General features: G+C 40.4%; 1 protein-coding gene across 1 annotated transcript in view; it reads right to left on the reverse strand.

Moving 5' to 3' along the window:
* LOC119650093 overlaps positions 1 to 23,391 on the reverse strand; it is a 38,546-nt gene that overhangs the window by 1,812 nt on the left and 13,343 nt on the right. Inside the window, exon 3 of the mRNA XM_038052610.1 lies at positions 9,075 to 9,270. Coding sequence (XP_037908538.1) covers positions 9,075 to 9,270 — 196 coding nt within the window. The remainder of the gene's footprint in view (positions 1 to 9,074; positions 9,271 to 23,391) is intronic.

Consider the following 23,391-nt stretch of genomic DNA (forward strand, 5'->3'; position numbering starts at 1 on the left):
TTCGAAGGACTAAAGCAAGAAAATATAAAGATCTGGGCTGGGGCCAGGGGGGCTGTGTAATTTAATAACTGTAAGAGCATTCCAAGCGCAAGAGCTTGAAATGAATAGAGGAAACCACTAACAAGTTAATGGTGGTCAAAGGGTAACATATGTTTGTCCGAGGACGAAATGTGACCCATAATGGTACACAAAACCTATGAAACACCTGCTGAACAAACGCCAATAGCGCTATTACCAATTCTCTTTCCACCTGCATGTGGTAACCAATGGGAGTTCTGAAAAGCTACAGACGGAGAACCATGAAGGCGTACTTCCCGCGCCTAAAACGGGACAAATTATATCAACAGAATCTCCACGTTGGGGGTCGAGTATGGCTGGCAACCCTACATGGAAAATCAAAGTTACGGCGCGACGGAAGAAGCCTCAAACCGCTAGCCGACACCCTGTCCTAATATAAGGTTGATGTAACTCAGAAGGGGCCACCACACCATATATTGTAGTGGCCATCCTGTAAACCATGTCCTCGGAGTAGGTTTCTTAGCCAGCTAGAAAATCTATAACAGGTATGATATCAAAATTATACTTGCTTATATATTTTAACAGCCGAGTAGAGGCGAAGCCCGTATTCATACGATATATTGGGTTGCACAAAATTCCAGTGATAACTATTCCGCTGGAAACGTCTCACCATAGGGTCAAAGCTCTTACTGTACAAGAAAGCCAGCCCTCATGTATACCTCGGAGACTTGGGTTCTTAGTAAGAAACATTGCGAACTCTTGGCCGCGTTCGAGAGAAGAATCCTCCGAAAAATTGTTGGCCCCCTACATGAGGATGGACGATTCCGTAGTCTACATAACGACGAAATCTATGAGCGATACCATGACCCTCCGGTTGTGGATAAAATCCGGCTCAATAGGTTATGGTGGGCGTGTCACTTAATCCGTATGGATGAGGATGATCCAGCCCGGAAAGTCTATAAGGGCAATATCTCTGGTAGAAAAAGAAAACGAGGGAGACCCTGCCTAAGATGGAGCGATGGCGTAGGTTAAGACGCCAGACAGCTTTTAGGGATATCGAATTGGTGGACTTCGGCGCAAAACCGGGATGTCTGGAGTTCCTTATTAAGGCAGGCCTAGACCGGATACCGGTTGTTGCGCCGTTGATGATAATGATAACGGACTGGGGATTACCAATTAGCGGTGTCTCACGAAATGGTTGTTTGAAGTACCTGGTTTGCGCCGAAAGTGGTCCACAGACAAACGTGGGCCTCTCCAGACAGGATCACTTTGTACCAAATTGGCCACGTGTTGATTGTGTGGTGCGTGATACTACCACCACCAACCATGGAAGAAACATTCCGTGCAAGTCTCCAGGTGCCGATGGAATTACAGCCGAACTGATTAAATATGAAGGCGACCAATTACACCAAGCGGTTCATCAAGGTATGGGAACCAATGGCTTGCGACTAATAAAGGGGTATTCTCTGTGCAGTACATTAAAAGGGAGATGTCATGGGGTAAGTGCAGCAATTATAGAGGTATCACGTTACTGAATACTGTCAACTCTTTCTCTTCTGAAGTGATTGAGAAACTGTTGAAATATCGACTTCAAGAACACCTATGATACCATATCCAGGGTAAAAATGTACACGGTCATGAGAGAATTCGGTATCTCGACGAAATCGATAAGGTTACTAAGGGACTGACTGTCATCAATGTGGGAGGCCAAATGAAAGCAGACAGGTTACTTTTGAGATCATTCATTGAACAGTCTATGACAAGCGGATGTCCTATCAAAGAACCTGGTCCTGGAAAAAGTGATCCACGATGCAGATATTGATGAGAGGGGCACTATCCTCTTTAAGTCCACCCATCTACTCGCCTATTCTGACGATATTGACATTATGAGAAGACTATCCGAGATGTACACATCCAGGTCGAGCAGGTGGCGACTAGCGCGCGATCTTGGGCTGCACATTAATAATGTCAAGGCGAACTAAAGAACAAAGAAGCAATTACGTCAAATAGCACTGGTCAAATAAGAATAGTAAATATAGGTGACTACAACTTTGTCCGTTGGTAATTTCTTCTATCTAGCGTCGAAAATCACCCCCAAAAACAGCTACGGCGATGAAATCCGTGCCCGGTTGTTGGCAGCAAACAGAGCTTGTTTCAACTTACAAAAACTTTTCCGCTCGAAACTTTAAGACGTTTCTCTAGAGGAATCTTTTGAAGAATTTTTGATCGCCTACAAGAAGATAGACGATTTCGTAGCCGATATAATGACGAAACCTATTAGAGACACCATGACCGTTTGGATGTGCCCACAATCCGGCTCAAATTGTTGCGGTAGCTGGAGACTTAATCTGTGTGGGTGAGGATGATCCAGCCCGGAAAGTCTATGAGGGCAATATCTATGGTAGACAAAGAAAACGAGGCAGACCCTGTCTGAGATAGAGCGACAGCATAGGCCAGGACGCCAGACAGCTTTTAGGGATATCGAATTGGTCGACCTCAGCGCAAAGCCGAGATGTCTGGAGTGTCTTACTGATAGTTTCGGTAAGCAAGGAACGGCAGAAAGAAACTTAAAGAAATAACCTAACACAAGGTTCAAAACAGCACCACAATTGAGCAGAGATCACATATTTCTCCAGAGGATAAAAGCTAAACCAAATCTAATACAGTCACAATCAAGGATATTCCAAAGTACAGTTTGACAACATCCAATAAGTAATTAACTTCACGATAGTACAGTGATTAACATCGAAATTGAAACATGGATACTACTTTGATCTCACTGGCAAATGTCAATGGGGCAGGATTTACTTAGCAATTATAGGGACCGTAGTTCCGGATTTTTTCTTGCTATTTTTCAACAGTGTTCCGGTCCAACGGTTCGGCTACATTGATTATGAAGTACTGTGGTCGATTGCAATTGTGTGATACCACAGTAGTTTGACCCAATCATTTTCCAAGATCCTCTGCAGACGACACTTATAATAAGGATGGTAGGTTGCCACTAAGTTATACTTCAACGCAAGATTTTGATGGAGAATCTTGCAGACGGAGTTATGTCGATTGGCGTACTCGGTACTACCCAACACCCTGCACGCATGTGCTGGATGGAAGTTAGGAATCCTTCCGTCTCCTAAAAAAGTACACCATTAGTCAGCCATTTGTTGCAGGCTTCGAGGTCAATGCCTGGCAACAGCAAATTTTTAATATAACCTCCGTTGAAGGGCTTCTCTTTTCACATGTCGTCATGTTGATTGAAGTAACATTCGACATGCGACCCCATTCTCCGCTTTTCAAGCTCAAAGGAGACAATTTATTATTTGCCATGATGGTAGCCTAATGTAATCGGCTAGAAGGTTGTTTCTCGAAGAGAATGCACTTGATTGTAGTGCAATGTTTTCAAATCAAGTACCCTCCTTCTTCTCTGATGACGTGGGATGGTGATCCTCAATTTTTCGGCAGCTCTATTGTGCATGTTGCTGCAAGGAGCTGAGTGGTTAGAGCACAAGGTTGTCGTACGGAAGGTCGCGGTTCAAATCTCACTGGTGGCATTGGGATTTGTATCGTGATTTGACGTCGGATACCAGTCGACTCACCTGTGAATGAGTATCTGAGTCAAATCAGGGTACTAATCTCGGGGAGGGCAATGCTGACCACATTGCTCCTTATAGGATACCCGTAATGGTACACTACACAATTATGTAGTGTACCATTGCGGTTATGAATGAAGTGCGGTAGCAGAATTCAAGGCCCTGATACATTACATTATCCGTTGTTGCCCCAACGATTTCTATTATTATTATACAAGTCGGGAAACCGGAAGCTGGACCTGGACCCTTTAGGTATGAAAGGTGTTGTCATTTCCACTAAACTTGGTAAAATCATGCCTATATTGCTGCAAAATTTTATAATTCTAAGAAAAACATAAGGAGGGTTTACAGTCAATTACTACAAATTATAGAATTATAGTAGTTAACTTTATTTAAATGGATATCGATATGAAAGGTATTTCGGAGCCTAAACAGCTACTAGATTTTTTCGAGATTTTCGGTTGAGTAGCTTCTGAGGATGGGCCCGTGAAAGAAATGACCACTTTCGTCTCGCCGCATTCCCCACCGTTACAACAAATATCATAAGTAAGACTGGCTTTGGAAAGTATTAACTGAAACCCTTCATTTGATACCCGACTTGACTATATATTGGAAGAAAAAAAATTTCACCCTTCCTTTACATGTATGGGGATCTCCCTTTTAATTCCACGTTGAATGATGTAACTCACTGTTTGCGTGAGCGTTCACAGTTCCCAGGTTTCAATCGCTTGTCAAGCGCTATAATCGTCTCCGAAAAAAATGCGTGTGACAGACACACAGACGGACAGTAGATCGATTTTAATAACGTTTTCTTTTATAGAAAACCTTAAAAAGTTTGGGGAGAAGTAGATTCTTCAGAAATGGATTTGTAATATTTCTTTCGAATATCACTTATTCTCGTTAATTATGAGGTCAGCATCTTATCTGCATGGCTTAGGACGCAGTAAATTCGCACGAAATTGATAAGTTTCAAATGCTACAACTTTGGCACTAATAGCAGTATCTTATTTGCATGGCGTAAGCTGCAATAAATTTTTGTGAAATCGATGTTTGAACTGCTACAACTTGCGTTAATGGCCGGATTTCCATGAAACTTGGCATGCGTATGCAAAACATTTTCCTCTATGCTGGTGCTTGGTACTCATAGGATGAATTAAAGGGGGGTTTTGTGCACATTTTCTAAGAGTTAGTAATATACTATTAGTAAGTTTATTTGAGCAGATATCGGAATAGGACATATTTTGAGGCCTAGATTTCATATAAGCGCACGAAAATGAGTCCTGTTTCACTTTAAGTGTATACATTTTGCCTCTTTACTCACGCATTTTGAAACATCTGTCAAAACTAATAGTCGGAAAGTACTAGTCAGGACCTTTCATTTGATACGCCTGTACAGGGAAGCCCCCCTTTAAACTCCACGTAAATTTATATCACTGGCAGTATGTATGGGATTTCATAGTTCCCATCTGTCCACAAGTTTCGTACCGATCGGTTTAGCCGTTTTTAAGGTTTTGTGTGAAATGCAACCTTGTTAGAGTCGATTCGATGTCTTTCTGCCGGTCTGTCTGCCGCACCCGATTTATTCCAAAGCAGCTAAACCGATTGTCACGAAAATTGGTGAGAGCATGTGGTCTGCTGTTCCCTTTACATACAGCAAGTGACGCCATTTTGTGTGAAGTTTAAAGGGGGCTCCCCACACATGTGAATGCAGGGTGCCAAATTTCTTTTCACAGAATGTAGCCATGTGGGGTATCCAATGAAAAAGGTTCAATTAGTACTTTCTAAAACTGGTCCCATATTTAATATCGGTGAACATAGGAGAGTGATGGCTCAAAAGAACCTATCCAACAGAAAAATCTGAACAAAGTCACAGTAGTGTATCTAACCGAAATCTAGGCCTCAAAATATATCCTGTTCCGATATCTGCACAAATTAAGTTATTAATATTCGTTTTGAGAATGAAGGGGGGTCCTAAGTCCTAAGTCCTAATAGTATCTTAGCATATTTTAGAAATTTAGCTAGAAACCCCTCTTGTTCATGCTAGAACTATAAGATTTGGCACTTGCATAAGGTGTAATCTAAAGCATTACTTTGAAGTTTGCAGAAAATCCAACTGTTATTAACAAAGTTATAGAAGGTGAAATTTTTACATTTTGTGTAAATTTCGTGCATTCTAAAACGTGTATGACGTCATCATAACAATTTGTCAAAACCACAACGAAGTGAACTCACGTGAATCGGAGATTGCAAGGAAACATTTTTTTAATTTGTTTAATTATTTATATATCAATATTAATTACTGTAGACAGATATATGTATGTATTTATATGGTATGCAGATGTAAATCGAGCTTTGGGGTAGTGCCTAATTCAGATAGATATATTTATACATTAAACCAGCGGTATTCAATATACGTACTTCATATGTACATATGTATGCTTTTGTGCGCGAAGTAAATCGAAAATATGTATACGATCAATTTATATACGTGCATATACATATAAGCATAGCGTTCGGTAACAGGCAATTTTTTTTTAGGTGAGCATAACATCTACGTCTGTAATATGTAAGCATTTCTTGCATCTTGGAAAAAATATGAATCAATATTTTGGGCTGGCCATATACGAATGGAAAAACGTGCGTAGAAGCTTTTTCACACAAGATGAACACGAAACGTTTATACCTGAAGCACCAGCTTCCGGTATTCCGATTTGTTTAGAAAAGTGCTTGTGACAGACAGACAGTGAATTGATTTTAATAAGATTTTGTTTTACACGGAACCTTAATAGCACGCGCGCAAAGTAAAATCTGCTCACAGACGGCTCTTAATCTTATACCTGGGTGGCTGAAGTAAAACAAACACCTACCAACCTGCCGGTACTTAAGGGGGTCATCCCGTGTGAAGGCCGTTTTACGCTTTTTTAGAATTTTTTGTGAAGAATTGTATAAAGATACAAACACAAGTTTTTCACCATATATTTATTGATATGTAATAATTTTTCCAGCCCAGTAGCATAGTCCATTATTGAAATATAGAGCAATTTATACACCCATCTAAAAAAAGGTGTTTTTCTGCTGTCACGCTAGAGGGGGCTGCAATCATCTTAAGGAAAAAAAGTGAACGGCATTTTAAGGTACAGACTTAGCTACAGTCCGCAAACTAGGATTATTAAAAAATATTAAAAACTAAATTTTTGGTGCCGTCTTGAGCACTTTTTTGTGAATTTTGGTGTTTTTTCGAGGCTTCTTTTATGAATAAAAAAAAACTACTGAATGAATCGCAATTATCCTAGTTCGCCGAGCGTAGAAATATGTTCTGAATAAGTCTTGAAAATCTCAAAGAATTTCCTTGGATGGATTTTGAACTATGGTGGCAGCAGATTTTCAATATGCAGTTTCGAAAAAAATGTTTAGCCATAAAACCCTAACTGACCATTAATCCGCTATATCTAGCCCATAAACCGTAGGTTTCTTGAAGAAACCCATGTACAGCCTTGGCTTCAATTGTTGTCCGTTTAGCAAAGTCCTTCGAAATTCATTCGGACCGATAAATATGTGCTTTATTACGGCGATCGACATAACTCTGGCATGTGACTTATTATGTGTTTAACACTATAATTTCCGAATGACTCCGATCATCAAAAAATCACTTTGCCCATATGTTCTGCACTATATCTAGATAAAATTGATGCCAAAAAAAAAATTCCGCAGATCCGACACGCGGGATGACCCCCTTAAAGAGAGTTAATGGGCAATGATGTATCTGTCGCTTGGGCCAGAATTAGATAAGATTTTGCATAACTGGAGTCAATTCAATATTTCCAATCGGGTGATATGATATGATATGAATGGTAAATCTTAAGACCTTCTTTTTTACGTGTTTGTGAAACAACGATAAGTATATGAAATTGCATTAAAAAGAGTTAATACCAGAAATCTACGTAATAAATCCATCAAATTCTTTTTACTAATATTGGGTTGGGGAAAAAGAAATGTCGTATTTGTGATCGAAATTTGACGCTTTATTTAACATACTTAGAATTATCCTATTTAAGTCAAATATGCGCCGTTTTGTTTGCAAACTTGATGCCATTTGGAAGGCAACTTCATTATCCCACCTTATAAAACCTCTCTCCTTATTTGCAAAAAACTCAGACAGGCAGTTTTCGCAAGCCTCTTTTGAGACCAACTTAGTAGTATCAACAACGTTTGGCATGGACCGGAAGAGATGGCAATCAGTTGGTGCCAGGTCCACACTATACGGTGGGTGCGATAGGACATCCCATCCGAGCTCCCGTAGCTTCTGGCGGGTCATCAAAGATGTGTGAGGCCGAGCGCTGTCTTGGTGGAACACAACACCATTCCTATTGATCAATTCTGGCGGCTTCTGGTCAATCGCCTGCATCATACGGTCGAGTTGCTCACAGTAGAGAACCGAATTGAGGATCTGGCCATAGTTGACCAGCTCATGATGGGTGATTCCCTTCCAATCTCAGCAAACACACAGCAAAACCTTCCTGGCCGTCAATCCTGGCTTGGCGATGGTTTGGGTTGGCTCGCCGCACTTCGATCACGATCTTTTTCACTTGAGGTTGTCGTACGTGATCCACTTTTCATCACCAGTCACCATCTGCTCCAAAAATTAGTCGAATTTGTTCCGTTTCAGCAGTGCATCGCAGGTGTTGATTCGGTCCAAGAGATTTTTTTGCGTCAACACGTGTGGGTCTCAAACATTCAGCTTCTTTTGAAATCCAATCTTCTGCAAATGGTTCCAAACGGTTTTATGGTCTATACCCAGTTCCTGGCCAATCGAGCGAATGCTCACATGCCGGTCTACTTGGATGATTTCGACGATTTTATCGTCGATTTCTACGACGATTGGCCTACCAGTACGGGGTGTACCTTCGACATCCACTACTCCACCACACACACTCCAGAACGAAATCGATCAAACCAACGCAGTGCTGTGCGAATCGTTAAAGTATCGGGCCCATAAACTTCACAAATTTTTTCGGTCCCCTTCGTTGCATTTTTACCTCTCAAGTAGTAAAAACGTAAAATATGAGGAATTTCTTGCTTGATGGACTCCATCTTCGACGCGCTATAACTTGAGACTGAAACATACGATCACAACACTGTCAAAGAGACACTTGTGGCACAGATTGTCGTCTTTAAATCGCCGTATAGTATGACCCGATGCCATAAGTACAAGATATGTTTAAGTGTCGCCATCTATTAACAAAATACGATATTTATTTTTCCCCAACCCAATATTTGGATACTGTTTTCTTCTTCAGTCCGTGTGCAGTAAAGATTTCTTTCCCCATCCGTTCAGATTTATTTTCATTCTAGAGCAGCGCAAGACGCGAGCCCCGAATTTGCTCCAGCATATCAATCGGCATACTAATCTTTTATTTATAATTACAACCAGATAAATTTTTAATTTTAGGTCTTCCTAAAAACCATTACCTTAAAATTTCAGTCCAGTCTGGTTGTTGGAATCGTACTCCAGGTCGTGCAGCATGAATTCTGCAAGGTTCCTCCAAAATGCAGGCTTTCGGACCAAATTCAGCAACTATCTGCTTCTCGGCTATACTTACATCGATGGCAATGTCAGAAACTTCACTGTATGAAGCATCTCGTCGTGATCTTGACCTGTAGGTGCCTGAAGGATTAAATAAAATGCTCAAATTATGAAAATAATTACATTTAAGCGTACGACAAAAAAATAAGCGCAACAGCGCTCCATAATAACATTGAAAAATGTTCGTGATTTAAGAGACAGAAAAAGATCTTCATTATCATCGCATCTAATGTACTGCAAGTTTAATTGAACTTAATAAACCAGGTTTACCCCAAGGTCTAATGGAAAGAAAGTAAGATTAAGCGTGAATTAAAAAATTGACCTTTGAAATAGGATCACAGCAAGTTATTGGAATGTCAAAGTATGTATTTGGCAATATGTCTATCTATGAAGTAGAAAATCGCAAAGATTTAATTTTGTTTTATATTTAAAGATTTGAGTAATTATTCGTGCAGAAATAATGGTAAGGTTTCTGCGGGACTAATCCATGGCTTTGGTTAACAGGTCACCTTTCCGTTTTAATTGATAATTTTCAAAACCTACAAAACAATAAACTGAAGCGACCGTTTTCAGTTATTAATTTGAAGAAATATTTGAAAGGAAAGTTCAGTAAATTGTTTCGGCCGTGGCGGATTTGCCTTTTAGATTGTAGTACGATTTCCAAAAATTTCTCTTATTGTTTGCATCCTCTAAAATTTCGAATCTAAGATCGCGTTAACTGCATCGCATTTCCGTCTTTCATTCATCTTCTTCGCATTGCATCAATATCCGAACGGAAATGAATTATTTATGATGTTCAAAAAAATACTTGATGGATTCAGATTGACGGCGGATGGAAAATGCATACATACATATATTATGCAAATAATAGCACCATTTGTATGCAAGGAATGCATTCGATATTTACAGAACATTTATTGTATTGCAATATGTACAATTAATGCATATGATATGTATACAATCAAAGTTTCCGTATATGTATGTATTTCAATAATAATTAGTTTACATTAGCTTAATCTTTTAACATTGAAAAAAATCTGGAATAATTTAATTTGTGATGTGAAACGGAGCATTTACGAAAAACAAATTGCAAAATTGTCGATTTCACGCAATCAGTGCGTTAAAACTTCCTATTATGAATATTAGTTTGTTTGGCAAAAGTATCTGTTTTGAAGAAAACGTAAGGTTAATAGGCCAATAAATTGACTTTATGGATGCTACGTGATCTGGCGGGTGGTTGCATGGTGCTCGTATGATAATTTTGTTTTTTGACTGTTTGAACTTTGCCAATCCGTTACGACTTTTACGCTAAATGAATGATACAAACATATCTTGGGTGTTGTTAGCATGCGAAATCTCAATATCTATTTTGATTTCAAAAGAGATTTATTCCGTGCAGGTAGTTGAGTGTAACAATCAAACACAACGAAAATTGATGAAATGCCCATCAAACCGAATCTATCTGTGGCAATAAAATGGGTGAAATAGATAATTATTGGTTGATGGAAATTCATACGTGTACTACGCTAGAGTTTCGGCAAAACAAAATTTCTTTCCTTGAAACTTTGAGATAATTATGTAAGTTTGGGTCAGCATTCTCCATTATCCTGGCTTCAAGAAGTCTACTTCAAAAAAGTTCTAATCCCACTAGGGTGATATTCTGTAAACTGAGAATTCTAGAATTCTAGTGCAAAGCAAAAACATATTTTTTTAAAACATTCAACTTTGCCAATGGTTCCGAATTGATAACTATGAATATGTTACCGAGACGTTTGATAAGGAAGCAGCACAACTTGAAAAAGTTTTTTTGTCGTACCAATCTTTGTGGGCTCAAGATTTGTTTCGATATCAAAAATTACCCCAAAGTCAGCATATCTACAGGGTGCGTACGGTATTTGAGGACATGCATATATGTCGCTATAATTTCCCGAAATCATTATTTTTCTTTTTGCCCTTTTTCGGAAAAGACATGGAGGACTACAACTTAACTCAAGAAATGAAGAAACATGCGATTATCCTCGCTATATATGCAAATTACACCGATTTAGAAATCTCAAACTTTCTTAAGTGCACCCGCTCATTCGTTCATAAGGTTCGCCGTGAATTGGAAGCATCAGGTGGCAATACAGAATCTGTTGCAAAACGCAAAAAACACGTGCGACGTTCTGACACTGTCTGATCTGTAGAATTTATTCAAAAAGTGCAAATGATCACTGACTAGGACCCTTCAAAATCAATGAGAGCCCTTGCGAGGGAGCTGAATGTTTCTGATCGTCTTATCCGTCGACTTGTCCAAGAAGATCTCCGGTATAAATCCTACGTTTTGCGCAGACGACATTTTATGCTGAAGCAAACACGGGAACAGCGAGTTATCCGATCAAAACGCCTTCTAAACAAAATTAAACACCCTGAGGCGCTTGAGATGTTATGGTTTTTTTCTGATAAAAAGAATTTTGACGAAGACCAAAAGGCCAACCGCAGAAATGAGATGGCTCTACTACGATCGTACAGAGGTTCCTGTTGTCATGCACACGAAGTTTCCAGCTACTGTTTTGGTTTTGGATGATGTGTGATGGCTGAAAATTTCCATGACCCCATAACACCGAACTTAGGGCCGCCTAGCTCCCCAGACCTTAAACCATTACGTATGGGGCGTAGTTGGGCGTGAAACCAACAAACATTTTCATAACACTATTTCTTCTCTGAAGGCTGCAATTAATACCATTATGATCAATATGAACAAGGACCATTTGATTCGGGCATGCAATCGTTTCCGGACCAGGATCGAGGAGGTTATTGCAGCTAATGGAAATTTTATTGTGTAAAAAATTCGTCAAGTTTCATTCGCTCATGTTCGAACTAAAAGCTAATTAGTTTTACTCTCAAGTTGTCCTCAAATACCGTACGCACTCTGTATGTACACACGTGAAATTAAATCAACCTGTTGGACCTCCTATAAATGTCCTATACTAGCATTTGAAAACTTCAAAGCACCTGGCATGAATGGCATTTACCCAGCGAGGCTAATAGAGGGTATAGAACACTTAGAGCGACTTCTAAGAAATATTTTTTCGAGAATGTCTTGCTCTGGGCTATATGCCTTCTTCTTGCCAGAAGGTTAAGGTGGTCTTCATACCTATTCTTGAGAAAGATGACTATTCAAATCCAAAGAACTTCAGGCAAATAAGCTTAATGTCCGCAGAGACTGCTGCGTGTCATATTTACGAGAAGGCGCTAAGGTCGCACCCACTAAATGAAAACCAACGTGCTTACCTACGTAGAAAATCCTGCGAGTCTGCTCTTCACTTTTTGGTTTCAAAGCTAGTAGGCGCAACTCTGAAAACGAGTACATTATGAAGGTGATCGTTGACATTAAATGGACGTTTAACCCTGCGCCCTTCCAAAAGCTCTGTGCTGCCACCAGAGAGCATGGTGTTGATGAAACTAATTAAGTGGATCTACGCTATGCTAACGCAGAGATTTCTGTGTGATGAAGTGGATGTTGACCGCTACCTAGCAACGGAAGCGACGAAAGGCTACCCTCAAGGAAGTGCGCTATCACCACTTCTGTGGAGTATGTGGGTCGACTCATTAGTATGCGAACTGCAAAATCTGCCAACACACGTTCAAGCTTATGCGGATAACGTGGCTGTCCTAATTGTTGTCGAGATTTTGGAACGGTGTGTACAAATACACTACTCAGCCATGGGCTTTTAGTTTTGGATTTACTGAAAACCAGAATAATATTATTTACGAAAAGGATGAAACTGAATGGTGTTTGCATTCTAGAGATGAGGGGTACAACTCTTCAACTTTCCGAACAAGTGAAATATCTGGGAGTTATTCTAGATGAGAAGCTTCTTTGAGACAAACATGTTGAGGTAAAGATGAAACGAGCTCTCATAGTTTATGGGCTGTGCAAACGGACCTTTGCCTCGACATGGAGACTCAGCCCCATGTGGTAATATGGATATATGTTACTATCATTAGGCGGATGTTTGCTTATGCATTCTTAGTGGGGTGGGTTAAGATGAAAGAAAAGAGTTTTCGCTTTAAACTAGCCACGCTGCAAAGAACTGTATGTCTAGGTATCACCAGTGCCATGAATGACATGACGACATCCGGCGCAGCTCAGATTGCATCACTCAATTTTCAACCCTTGGATTTGTTTATTCAGAGCACTGCAATAAGAGCAGCTCATAGACTAATCTGAGCAGATCTCTATGGGAAAACAATGAGCATGGGGGGCAAGGGGAAGAGTGGTTGGGAGAACTGAATCCAATTTTCAGAATTCCTTCTGATTCTTGGATCGCCATACATCTGTTTGGTAGAAAATATGAAGTTACTTTGAAACGAAGAGAAAACTGGAGCGAACCAGAAGAATGCGTGTCCGAATATACTGACCTCTTCTATACCGATGACTCAAGAGCAGAACAGGGTTCTGGAGCAGGAATCTACCTCTCGAATAAAAACGAAAAGTAGGTTTTTTCCTTGGGACAATATACAATCGTCTTTCAGGCTGAAATATACGCGATCTTAAGTGCGAGAGGTTGAAGGGCAGGCTCATCACAATCCGTAGTGATAGTCAAGCGGCATGGAATGCGTTGAGCAGTCCTTTGGTCACTTCACTTCAAAAATGTAAAAATCATTTGAACTCTGTTTCTGTATTCAATACCCGGTCATTGTCATGCGCGGCCCAGAACCAGCAATTGGGGTGTCAGTAGCATTGGCTAATGCTATGAAACACACCAAAGTTTTCTTGTCAGGACCAAGCGAACATCCTGCAATATTTATCCTGTCGAAAAGGGGTATTATGACTAGCCATAGTCCATTAACTGGGCATGTGTTCAGAATAAGAGTCTTCCAACATAATACGTGCTCATCCTTTAATAAGGAAGTCGAATTCACGGAAGATTTTCTATATGATTGCCCACCTAACATTTTTGGCGCTGATGTGCTACAATTGCATAACACTTTTGGCGTTGATGTGCGACAAATGCAAAGGGTAGCATCGCATTCACTAACGGCAATCCTGCGATGTATAAACGAATCCGGGATATTCTGTTAGACGGAGGAATCGAGTAGATTTCAAAACAGGTAGCACAAAAAATAAGATGCCATGCTATGCTAAACCAGTGAATCCTCAGCAATATTCGGCGAATCTATTGATGGAAAGTAATCCAGAGGAAAACTGGACTTCGGCGAGAAGCGGAACTACATGCACCGATAAGCAGAATGTTTTCAAGAATATTGCCCGAAGGCAAATCTAAAACTCCGAGGGATTAAAATACGGCATTCTACATTACAGAAGAGGGAGGGAGGCAACCAGTATACATGCATCGTCTCCTCGATATAATGAGTGCCATTCCAAGAGTTTCTCCTTGAGCCATAAAAAAGGGCAGGAAGACAGTAAGCCGAATTAATAAGGTTTTTTTTTTGTTGAATGAAGTGCTCTAACACACTTCAAGGCCCTGATCCAATTGGAATATTGCACCAACGATTATTATATTATTTGTTTTTATGCAAAACGTAAGACTTGTTTTGCTTGAAACGTCCCATTACAGGGTCAAAGCTATTATACAAGAAAATGATCTTGCCAGTCTTCATGCATTCTGCACCGCGTTCGAAAGGAGAATCCTTTTTTGGCTTCCTACTGCAAGAAGTGGATAGCTCTGAGAGCCTAGATCATGATCAATGAAGCTAGGGTCGAAAATTTGTGGTTACTGGGTTATAACAAATTTACCAATTTTTAGGAATTTCAAGATAAAACTTTCGGAAAGTATTTCTTTAATCGAACTTTCATTTTTCAGCCCATAGAAAAGTATTAAGTAGCTATTATTTTCTTAAAATAATTTTCCTTGGGCAAGTTGCTAGATAATCCAAAAGCTTTGCTATCAGAAATTCTACTGCAAATATTCAACAGCTCGTTCCTGTTGACTGCCAGAACTTCCGCCGCGTCGAGAAGTTTCTGGAAGCTGCCAGTACTCTATTTTAGGAGAAAAATCCATGGATAATGTTCAATAAGAAAAGGGAGCACACACCTGTGGAGAAAAATGGCTTTTTGGCCGTCGCATCACAATTCTACACGAGCGTTCCTATGGCCTTATGTCCACCTCTAAGCACTCTAACACCCTCCTGCTTCGCTGGCTAACGAGCTTGAAACTTTTGCGGGTTTTCTTAGCCTACCCTTTTTCCCATTTAGGATCTTATCTACCGTCTTTTGATCCATTCACCTGGTTTGGTGACAAGTCCATTGAAGGTTGGCTAGTTTGGTTTTCTACCAGTAGTTGAACCTTCTACTGGGAAATATATATCTCCCTGGCATGAATCGCAAGATTTTGTTATATGGTGAGCTTTCTCCGCGATGATGTTTGCCTTATTCGACTTGCCTAGCCCCTCAGCTTCATGAAGGTTTACTGAACAAATGCTTTTGCAGATCAACATGACATTGTCTTTTTTGCTTGTTTGCATCATTTCGGCTTTCTTCTTGTCGTTAGTCGCTGCAGTCCCCGGCTGAACTATATATCCCTTTTCTATGTTCGAACCTGTACTTGATTTCATGTCTTCGGTAGCCTAAATTTTATTCTCTGCTTTTGGTCGCCGGGACAAATTGCAAAGGTAGGTAATTCCGCCCATTTATTTTGTGCAAAAAGGCTATTTGCAGAGGGTACAATTCCCAAGTCAAGGCCGGCCAATAAGTGATGGTAGCGGGGTGGTTACTGACAGCATATGGCACGCGGTCGTGCGATACTGCGTGCCGTTCAATGAGTGTTTTACAATGCTCCGTTAAGGCACGAGCTCTAAGGTATTCGGTATCTTCCAAGTGGTTCGGTTAGTGCGATTGATGGCGAAGAATTCCACAGGCGATTTAAAAAAATCACACTTTTACAGTCAACAAAATTTTTTTCACATGCAATATGTGATTTTCTGAAATATTCATGGAGATTAACATAGATTATGAATTATTTTTCCTTTAGCATGGGATCTGTCAAATTCGAGGGGTTGCGGTACATGCGAAAGTACATCGAATTAGGCAAATGTTGGGTGTCGACAATTCTTATTTTTAAAAATGTCTTCAAATCTGAGAGATAAAAGCCAATGGTAAAGACATTAGTCATAGTTATCGTTCCGATGCATGTAGTTCTTCTAAATAAAAATAAAACTAGGTAGCTTTCTCCTACTACAATATATTTTAATAGTAAGCAAATACGTATTTCGAGAGCTACTCTTAGCTTAAGTATTGAGGAAGAGAGTAAGTAGCCCTCGAAATACGTATTTACTAACTATTAAAATATATTGTAGTAGGAGAAAGCTACCTAGTTTTATTTTTACATTGGTCATGCTAATTGCCTTAAAGGTCCATATTCGTTTTATAACCGAATCACTTTTCGATAGATCCACTCCTTGGATCCCTTGGTGGGATAAAGTGTGCCAACGATAACGATGCGCCATAGTTCACTGAAATGCGCTTCAACTTCTCTCAGCATTTTCCGAGATGTCAACACTCTCCTCGCCCAAACGTGACAGGCTTATGCGCCGACCAAATTCTTCGCTAGAAACAGTACCAGGACAGCGTACTCCAAGGATGGTCCCGCATATTCAAATAAATGAATCAAATGCCCTGCCCTAGAATCAACCAGCTTGAAGGTCTTACACGAAAATAAGTCCCATGGGACTAGTATCGTCACTTAGATTACACAAGCGACTACTTGCAACTTCTGAATGTCTACGTCAAGTTCATGACGTGCATTAAGGGGTCATATTTGCGGATTATTAAGCATAGTTATTCCTTGAATAGTACCACAAGATCGGTCCTCTTCTGGTTAGCTTTTTGGTTGCCGGCAATTCTGTAGTTTGGCAATAGATTAATCCAATCATTCTTTAAGATAAGTCATGCTTTAACGCGTGATTTTGATGGAGAAGATGATAGGCATCGTTATGCCGGATAATGTAGTTGGTAATGCTTAGCATATTGCACGGTGATGTTATCTGCTGTATGGTCTCCTTTCCCACATATTGATTTGCAACTTGAGTCATTAATTGTGGAGTCATGGAAAATGCATAATTTCTGGTAATTAGTGGGGAATAAAGAATTGTGAATGGATGTAAGGAATGCTTCTGTTTCACGAGACAGTTTACCACCAGTCAACTTTTTGTTGGAGACAGGTTAGTGGTTGACGTCAACAAATTTTTAATATGCTATCTTGGATTCTTATTTCAGATGTCGTTCTTCTGCCGGACTGAAGTCACATTTAACCGAGAACACTACTCTCGCTTCAGGTTCGAAGCTGTTATATAGCATTCTCGTACTAACTTAAATATTCGGCAGCCCCGTTGTGGCTCATGTTGGTTACAGACATGATGTCAAATGAATGAAGTAGAGAAGATGAGACGTCGAAATTAGCAAAAAGTAGACCAAACTATTTCAAATATCAGCATATTGGCTATTGTGCGAGTACAGCTAACAAAAACCACCAACACGTAATGGTACCATTGTGCAATCAGCTAACGCATTTAAATACCGGAACTAATTAATTAACAAGATCCATACACTTCTTCGTTTATTTAAATTGCTTGAGAGATTTTTCAAAAACATTTTACCGCGAGAACAACGGATTCGAGTAAACATTTAAAGTCTTATGAAACGCATTCATTATCTTCAACTTATACTATACACACACTGAGGTACGTGCATATGTTCCACAATTTTTGTCTAAAGATTTCACTGGGGTAATCAGCAAAAACCATTTAAATATGCCAAAAACTCTGTTTTATTTAGGCATTTTTCAAGTTTCTTCAACAGACATCTGTAGATCTTAATTACAATATAAATTTTAAGTAGAGAAAGTGCACTCTCAGTTAAAAGACAAAAAGGTCTGAGGCGTCATTGAAAAACACACAAAGTTCCCGGAGATGAATTTCAAAGTAGCGTGAAACCCGGAAAAGTGCATATGGTACAGGTTTGCTCAGCGACGACGATTTCTACATGAAGTGATAATAATTAATAAATTATGTCACCTAAGCCGTTGCTTCATAGTTTTTTCCACACCTAACATCTTGTTGTTGGATTCGAGTGGTCGAAATGCAATCAGCCTTGAACTAGCTTGCCTTCGATGGTCTGCAATCGAAATTCGCTGGTGGAATTTCGGTGAGTACGTGATTTTGGAATGCTCCAGTGATTATGTATGAAAACAAACCTTTGCCATTCAATTTGAGTAATTTGTCGATACATTGTTCTGCAATTAGACGACCTTGATCGTTGTTGGCAGTTGTGACACGGTTTTGTGGGCAAAAATGATTAACGACACTTTGATGAAATTAAATTTGAAAATGTGTTCCCAAATCATATGAGAGGGGAATATTATCTTGTTTGATCTTTGAAGATTTCTGCATAGATTGAAAGACCAGAGGTGAAATATGAACCCCGTAACTTTCTAGTCCAATATCTTGTGAACTGCATTAGTTTGGTTTTTATATCAAATTCCCATTTGTGACTCTCTGTTTTCAGGAATAATTAATTAAGTTGTATTTTCACATTAAACTGGAATGGATACGATCTTTATCTTTCTCTTTATCAGATGAGGCAATGGGTTTAATGGAATTAACTTTCATTGCCAATTAATGCAGTGGAATTTTTTAAGTCCACGATGTAAATAAACAAACACAAACATCACACAAATTGATGGTGTCTTATGCTACTTATGCAGAGAGCGTACGACTCGTGCGTTTCCAAAAATTAGTTGAAGTTAATAGAAACGTTTACAATATTAGCTTTCTTACATCCATTCTAAAAGAAATCGGCTTCTATATGGAGGAACTTTGAAAGAATTTCTATTCCATTCAGGGCTCATCTAAATAACGAATTGATTCAGGAGAGTACTGTGCCTAAAGGACTACTCACTGCCGTCAAGGTAGTTTAACTATTGCTGGAGATAACGATGAACCTATCCTTCAACCACTTGTCCATCATCTCGGTTGCTGCTCTTGGAATCGCATACGCTTCAGTTTAAATGACTTTGATCTATTGTCCCAAGAAAAAATCCACCTCTCGTTTTTATCCGAAAAGTAGACTTCTGCTCAGAAACTTCTGCCTTAATAAAGCCAACAGTGTGGGGTGCCTTTTCTATCCCGGCACGTTTTCTTTCATTTCTCTCTCTGCTTCTAAGCACAACTTTATATCTTCGACCAAACAGATCTGGGCATCTGAGAATCAGAGGACAGAAATTGGATTCAGTTCTCTCAATATTTCTTCCCATGGTGTGTAACTCTCACGTCCCTTGTTTCTTTACAGACCTAAATGAATTAGTCTATGAGGTGCTTTCAATGCAGTGCTCTGAATATCATATATATACAAGGGATATAAATTGAGTTGTGCATTTGGATGCAGATGCAGATTAAGCGCTCATGGTATGGACAGTACCTAAACATGCAGTTCTTTGCAATGGTCCTAGTTTCTAGTGAAAATTATTTTGCCTCACACTAATCCATCATACTACGGATTCATAAGTGAATATTGGCTCAATGATAGTAACATATATCCATATTATCACATAAGGCCTAAATCCTCATGTCAACGCAAAAGTCCATCTGCACAGCCCATAATCCATTATCGTGGATTTGGAATTACCGAAAGTCAATGACTGAGGCTTTAACTGTTAATCAAATCAATGTCATACATTTCTAAAGGCCGTGTCGAAATTTCGAGGAACAACTATCCCTACCCTGCTTAGGCGTGTATGGGCAGAACAGTGAGTTGTTCGCAATAGTGACGATAGTAAACTTCCTTCGGTTCAGCCTTTCTTTACTACGGCATTAGGTAGTGATCAAACCATACCTTAGTGCACATAAATTTATGCGTGGGCATGATATAGATCGACTTGACTAAAGTCTCGTGAAACAACTTGCTCTCTGGCGACATGTTAAAGTTTTTGGAAAAACCCAGCGTCAGAATACTTTCCAATATCCGCGAATATCCCTACCGCATACTCGTCTTCCAGAATTATGTTCTCTGTCTTGAAAACCAAAAATGTGAGAGCAAGCTTACAGAATATTCCACGTTAGTAAACATAATCGTTTTTGTTTAGCTTTTTGAGTTTTTAAGTGTCAATTGTCTTCTTTGGGCTGGTAACCACGGCTTTCTCAATGTTCCAGCTCCTTATGTAACACTTTTGCTGATTCTTTGCTTCCTAATTCTGTCACCTGGTCTCCCGGATCACGCAGCTTTAGGAAAAAAGATACAAACGCAGCGTGACTGAAGCGGTTATCAGATGGTGTTCGCTCTATTTGATGAATCCGCAAACAAGTCGTGGGTGCGAATCATATACTCAGGAAAAACCGCCTAGTATTCTGGTCTAAGACGGAAGAAGCTGAAACAACTTTTGATGCAGACCGGGCCAATTGGAGAGAAACTTTCTTCAGCCTGTCATCAAGTGGATAGTGAACTCAGGGTTCCCTTTGTTCTAAACAAAAATAATTTCAGCTTAGGCCGGCTTAGGCTTTTGTATTCACGCTGGGAGCTTAGATTTCGAAGTTTAACGAGTCTTCATTCTTATTGCTTTTGCAAGCACGATTCACAAGTTGTCTAATTTATTTTCTTGGTTTTTGCATTCGGCGTTTACCTCAGTTAATGGGACGTTTCTGCTCAAAGCACATTGAAAGTGTATGATTCAGGGTTCCCAAGTGAGTTTCTACTGCCAGTGGAGTCCGCAATCACCTAAGGAACTGCAATTTATTGTTAAGAAGTTCATTGAATTTTGTCCAATCCCTCTGCATAGGATTGGGCCTTGGTATTGCAATATGACACCTGCAGATTAAATTTTAGGTAACGGTGGTCTGATAGTCAGATGTCCAGCACCCACCAGTCTTTAATCGACTCAAATACATCACTTTTTCTTGGCCCGCCCAAAGTAGCGACGCACTCCACCTTCGCGACGCTTCTCTCCTCTACGATTATATTTGCTGCTTCACCAACAAATATAATGAGCGTGTAATTAATTTTTATTAAGAGTTCAAGACCACTTGCCTCTGCATATGTTACTAAGTAGATTACCATGTTACCCTTAGCTGCTGCGTCCACGGAGGACACACGGAATTTTTCGTTGAAGGTTCGAGAAAAGGTTCAAAGAAGTAGGATCTTGCACTGCGAAGAGTGCAATGCCTCATACGCGTGTGCCAATGTATGCTCTTGACTTTTTAGGGAAAAAGTACTGTTGAAGCCAAGGTTTGGCTCGATAAACGTTATTCAAATTTTGCACCAGCAAAATCAACCGCTGAGAAGTGGTTTGCTAAGTTTGAACGAGGCGAAATGAGCACCGAGGACGATGCAGGCAGTGGACGCCCAGTTGCCGACGGAAACATCAAACAAGTCGGGAAACCGGAAGCTGGACGCTTCAGGGACGAAACGTTTTGTGTATTTCTTAGTACGTAGCACGTAATATATGCATATATTATGTGAGAGCCGACCCCACTTGTGAACGGGACAAAGGCTGAGGAAAAAGAAGAAAAAGATTATGTGAGAGTATCCACTTTCGGGTGATATTGACATTCATAGTCTTCAATTTTCAAAGAAGCAACAAATTTGACGCGTTATAAGTTTGTTAGTAATAGTGCGATTTCCACCAAAACTCCGCCATGCTATTAACATAGTATGCTGGTCCCAAGCCCAGGTAAAGGAGGAGGGTTTGAGGCAACGTACTCTGTACTATCCTCAGTAAAACAAAAATAAAATGCTGAGATCAGGGAAAGAGATAAATAGAGTATAGTTGGAGTTATTCTACTATGCTAAATCCTACCTGATCTCTCTTGGTGACAGGCCCCGCCGCAGGTCGACCAAGAAAATGCATAGAATGTCGTTACAAACATGATGATCGGATTAAGTCACAGGCCTCGGAGAAATGCTAGGGCGTCCACCTCAGTCGACGCGGCAGGACGGGCCCCGGTCCTGTCGAGAAATGGGCAAGGGTTCTTGACGCATGGACGGCGTCAGGACGTAAGCAAGTTAGTCCGCACACAACGAACAAAACAAATACGTGTCTGCACGCTAAATGTTGGTACCCTAACTGGAAAGACCGAGGAACTCGCAAGAGCCCTTCGGAAAAGGTGCATTGACATCTGCGCTCTGCAAGAAAGCCGATGGTCTGGTTCCAAAAGCCGCGACATTGAACGCGAACGCGGTAAAAATGGCTACAAACTTCTTTATTTTGGTAACCCACACACTCAATATGGTGTTGGCATTGCCATCTCAGAGGGTTTCCGTGATGCCATTAAAGAAGTCGAACGATTTGATGATCGGCTGATGAAGCTCACCATTATATCAGCTGATCGCACTATTCACTTCTTCACCGCGTATGCACCACACAAAGGCCGACCTGATGCCGGGAAAGATGCCTTCTGGCAACTTCTCGATGAAAAGACTTGTCACGTGCCTGCTGACGATTACATAATCATTGCCGGCGACCTTAATGGTCATGTGGGTGAAAAGGCAGACGGTAGCAGGTGCCATGGGGGAAAGGGGTTCGGAGCGGGCAATGAAGGTGGCGAGCGTATAATCGATTTTGCGGACACCCATGACCTTGTACTTATGAATACATGGTTCATCAAACGATTGTCTCATCTTCCCACATTTTATAGTGGGAACAATAAAACGTAAATCGACTATATTCTCATAAGACGCCAACATTTTACCACTGTCACTGATTGCAAAGTCGTTCCCTATGAGACCATCGCACCTCAACATCGGCCGTTGATTGCCGTCCTGCGAATTAAGCCACCGATAAAACAGCGTGAGGAGCGCACTGGCCCGCCGCGCATTAAATGGTGGCGATTTGGTGAGAAGAAAGAAGAAACGGTCTCACTCATACGATTGCCAACCATTACGAATGTGGAAGAATCATGGAACCAAATGAAAGACACAATCCACAAAGCGGCCTCTGCAATCCTCGCGGTCACCAAGCCGGGTAAGCGGTACATCAACCGAGATACTTGGCTTTGGAATGATGATGTTGAAATGAAGGTCCATGAAAAGAAACGCCTCTACCACAAATTTCTCGACGATAAAACGCCTGCTAATTGGCAAACGTATAAGAATGCCAACCGGGAAGCAAAGAAAGCGGTCGCTGTCACCCGAGCGAACCATTTCAAAAATCTTTACGATAAACTGGACACTCGGGATGGCGAGAGAGATCTGTATCGACTTGCTAAAAG

Source organism: Hermetia illucens, chromosome 2 (genome assembly GCF_905115235.1).
Source record: "Hermetia illucens chromosome 2, iHerIll2.2.curated.20191125, whole genome shotgun sequence".
In the NCBI taxonomy this organism is placed as follows: Eukaryota; Metazoa; Arthropoda; class Insecta; order Diptera; family Stratiomyidae; genus Hermetia; species Hermetia illucens.